The sequence below is a fragment of the Myotis daubentonii genome, chromosome 3, assembly GCF_963259705.1.
Source record: "Myotis daubentonii chromosome 3, mMyoDau2.1, whole genome shotgun sequence".
NCBI classification, from domain to species: domain Eukaryota; kingdom Metazoa; phylum Chordata; class Mammalia; order Chiroptera; family Vespertilionidae; genus Myotis; species Myotis daubentonii.
In genome coordinates, this window is record NC_081842.1 from 204935782 (window position 1) to 204938705 (window position 2924).

The 2924-nt window shown below is 60.1% G+C and overlaps 1 protein-coding gene across 26 annotated transcripts in view; it reads right to left on the reverse strand.

The window, feature by feature from the left end:
- Window positions 1–1925, reverse strand: part of SRRM1 (serine and arginine repetitive matrix 1) — a 36357-nt gene extending 34432 nt beyond the window's left edge. For 10 of the 26 annotated variants that reach the window (XM_059690793.1, XM_059690790.1, XM_059690783.1 and 7 more), the window contains exon 1: window positions 1750–1924. In XM_059690793.1, coding sequence (XP_059546776.1) covers window positions 1750–1770 — 21 coding nt within the window. In that variant the 5' untranslated portion in view covers window positions 1771–1924. Of the gene's footprint in view, window positions 1–1368; window positions 1388–1749 lie in introns of those variants that run through there. The other 16 variants (XM_059690794.1, XM_059690792.1, XM_059690791.1 and 13 more) reach the window with 4 other exon arrangements.
- Between the last annotated feature and the right edge of the window lie 999 nt (window positions 1926–2924).

Below are 2924 nucleotides of genomic sequence, written 5' to 3' on the forward strand. Positions count from 1 at the left end.
TAGAAAACTGCACCCACTCCTCCCAGATTTTTACCAACACCAAAAGCAAACTTCATTTTTAAATTTATCAACCACTTTGCTCTGTTTCTATTGGAACTCCTTTCCATGGGAAATAAGAAAATCAAAAGAACAGGTTTTTGTTTTTAAATATTACATTTGGACCACAGGAAATATTGAGCACTATTTACTACGTCAACACGTTGACAGCTAAATGTGTTCACCAGCAGTGTGAAAATGTGATAAGCTCTCAACGGAATTATTACATAAACATAGTATTGTTTGCATAATTTAAGAACAGTCAAATAACTGGCAGCTTTAAGTCAAATGCATAGAATAATACTGCAACTTAAAAACCCCACATATTTTTATTGATTCCAGAGAGGAAGGGGGAGGTGGAGAGAGAGAAACGTCAATGAGACAGAATCATCGACCGGCTGCCTCCTGTATGCCCCGCACGGGGGATCGAGCCCGCAACACGGGCATGTGCCCCAGCCGCGAACCCAACCGTGCCCTCCTGGTTCATAGGTCGATGCTCAACCACTGAGCCATGCGGGCCGGGCAATAGTGCAACTTTTGTTTAAAAAACAAAAAACAAGCTGGCACATTAAAAGCCAATTACAGAATTTCAACGCCGGCTTTGGAGCATCAAAAGGTCTTTCTTAATGAAGTTCCAGCCTTGCCCCTCTTCCAACTTTCCCTTTAAAACACAAGAAGGGGAAAGAGCCGACCCACATGACACAAAGTACAGACTGTGTCTCAGACCCAACCCATCTCCTCACGGGCCGCTCTGCACCCAAACAACCTGCAGGCCCTCACCCTGGCGGAGCCCCTTCCCACCCACCCGGACCTCCACGGGGCGTGCACTGCCGACGGGAGCGGAGGACGGGGACAAACCGGCGCCAGCACGAGCCTGTAAGTCGGGGCCCTGAGGACCGACTACGGGGAGGTCGTCTTCCCCACCCGCAGGGCGTGGGGCCCGGGAGGACCCCGCTAAGGGGAACCCTTTCCGAGGACCTCCAGAGCGAAACCAACCCGGGGAGGGAGCGAGCGGGAAGGAGACCCGCCCCGCGCCCTCGCTCCCCTCCACACGCGCGCCTACTTTGTTGTTGTCCCCTCGGCCTCGAGAGTCTCCGGTTCAGACATTCTAACGGCACGTTATCTTTGGTTCCCCTCCCCGAAGGGATATCAAGTTGGGCGGGGGCTCCCGCGAACTCCGACCCGGCGCTTCCGAGAAGGGTGAGGGAAGGGGGTGGGGGCGCCCGCTTCCCCCATTGAAGACGCTCAGCGCGGTTCCCCGTCCTCCCGAACACGCTCTCCTGGGGCGATACCCCAAAACGCGCCTCTCCGGGATCCGCCGCCGCCAGTCACCTCGGGGCTTCCCTCCGGCCTCCCCCTGGGAACTTCCTCCTCGCGGCTCCGCTAGGCCCCAGAACCTGGCGGCGCGCAAGGATTAGCCTGCAGGCCCCGCCAGGTAGGCAGGCGGCCGGCGAGGTACCGTTCGGGCCAATTACCGCCGCCATTTTCCGGCGACCGTCGCCGCCGCGTAGGGGGGACGATCCCGAAGGAGGAGACTGCGCAGGGGCGCACCGGTCTCCGCCGCAAGGAAGGGGGTACCCTCCGCTGGCACCGAGGACCTTCAGAATCTTCGATGCCTCCCCTCCGTGGCCACCCCGCCCCGAATTTAGGCCTCTTGGCGGGCCTTCGCGGTAAGGCCCTCAGCTCACCACAGATCCCCGCGCTTCTACTTACGCGGAAGAATCCCGCGTCCATCTTGCTGCCTCGCTCGGAGATCGCTCCCTATCCCAAGATGCACCGCGCCGCCGCGACGGAGGGCGGGACCGACTGGGAGAGCGGAGCGCCGGGACGCAAAGCGCGCCGCTCCACTCGCCCCTCCAGTGCACACGAGGCCGCGCTTGCTCAGTGCGGGGAGCTCCCGCCTAAGGTGCGCACGCGCGCAGGGGGCGGGCGGCTGCCGGGCTCCGCGGCTCCCCAGCAGCCAATCGGGGATGAGAGTCTCGCGACCGCAACCAATGGGAGCAAGAGAAAGTCCCCGCCCTACAAATCCTTTTGTGGCGCGTGATCAGCCGTGTTCGCGCAGTGTGACTTGACTCCTCCTCCGACCCGTAGTGTGGGAGGCCTCCGGCCCGGGGGTTCCAGGGAGGAATTGAAGAGAAAGGCTGTTACCTCAGAGTGACGCTAGGAAGAGGCGGCGCGTTCGCAGAAGAGGAGCCTGCGGCGGCCTCCGTCGTGACAAAAGTTGTCATTGTACCGCTTTTACGAGTTTACCCGTTTTTAAGGCCGGCTCCAAAAAAGTAGTCGAGCTCTGTAGTACAGTGAAACCTGCGTTCCGACCCAGTTCCAGGGGCTTTCCCCTGTCTCCACACAACTCTGGTTTTCTGGAAGAAGCTGGAAACGTCCTTTAGATGAGTTTCGGTTTTGATTTCCGGGGAACCAAGCTAACGGGCAGGAAGTTAGCGAGCGCCGTGGCCCTCGGGCGGCGAGTTGGGCCGGGCATTCCGGTCGGCCGGCTGGCCCGGTTCGGCCGCCTCCGGGCCCCGCTCTGGCTGCGAGGGCCTGAGGCCTTGGGTGCATTTTGCCAGAATTCCAACCAGTGCTTTCTTTTTTCCCGGGGGAAAGCACGTGTCCCTTCTCTGGCCCTCTTTTTTTAAGGATCACACCCCTCACCCTCCCACACGAACGCTCGGCTCCCTTTCCTGCCTCTGGAACCAGCCGCCTGCTGACGGCTCCCACCCCGTCCAGCCCCGACTTCCTCCCGAACTCCACCTCCGCGCAGGCACCGTCCCGCTCGGTGTTCCCACTGGAGAGGTGGTGGCACCAACACCCTGAGCAGAAGCTGAACCCCGGTTCCCCCCGCCCCCCACCCCACCCCACCCGCTCCTCCCAGCCTTTCCTGCCTGGCAGGA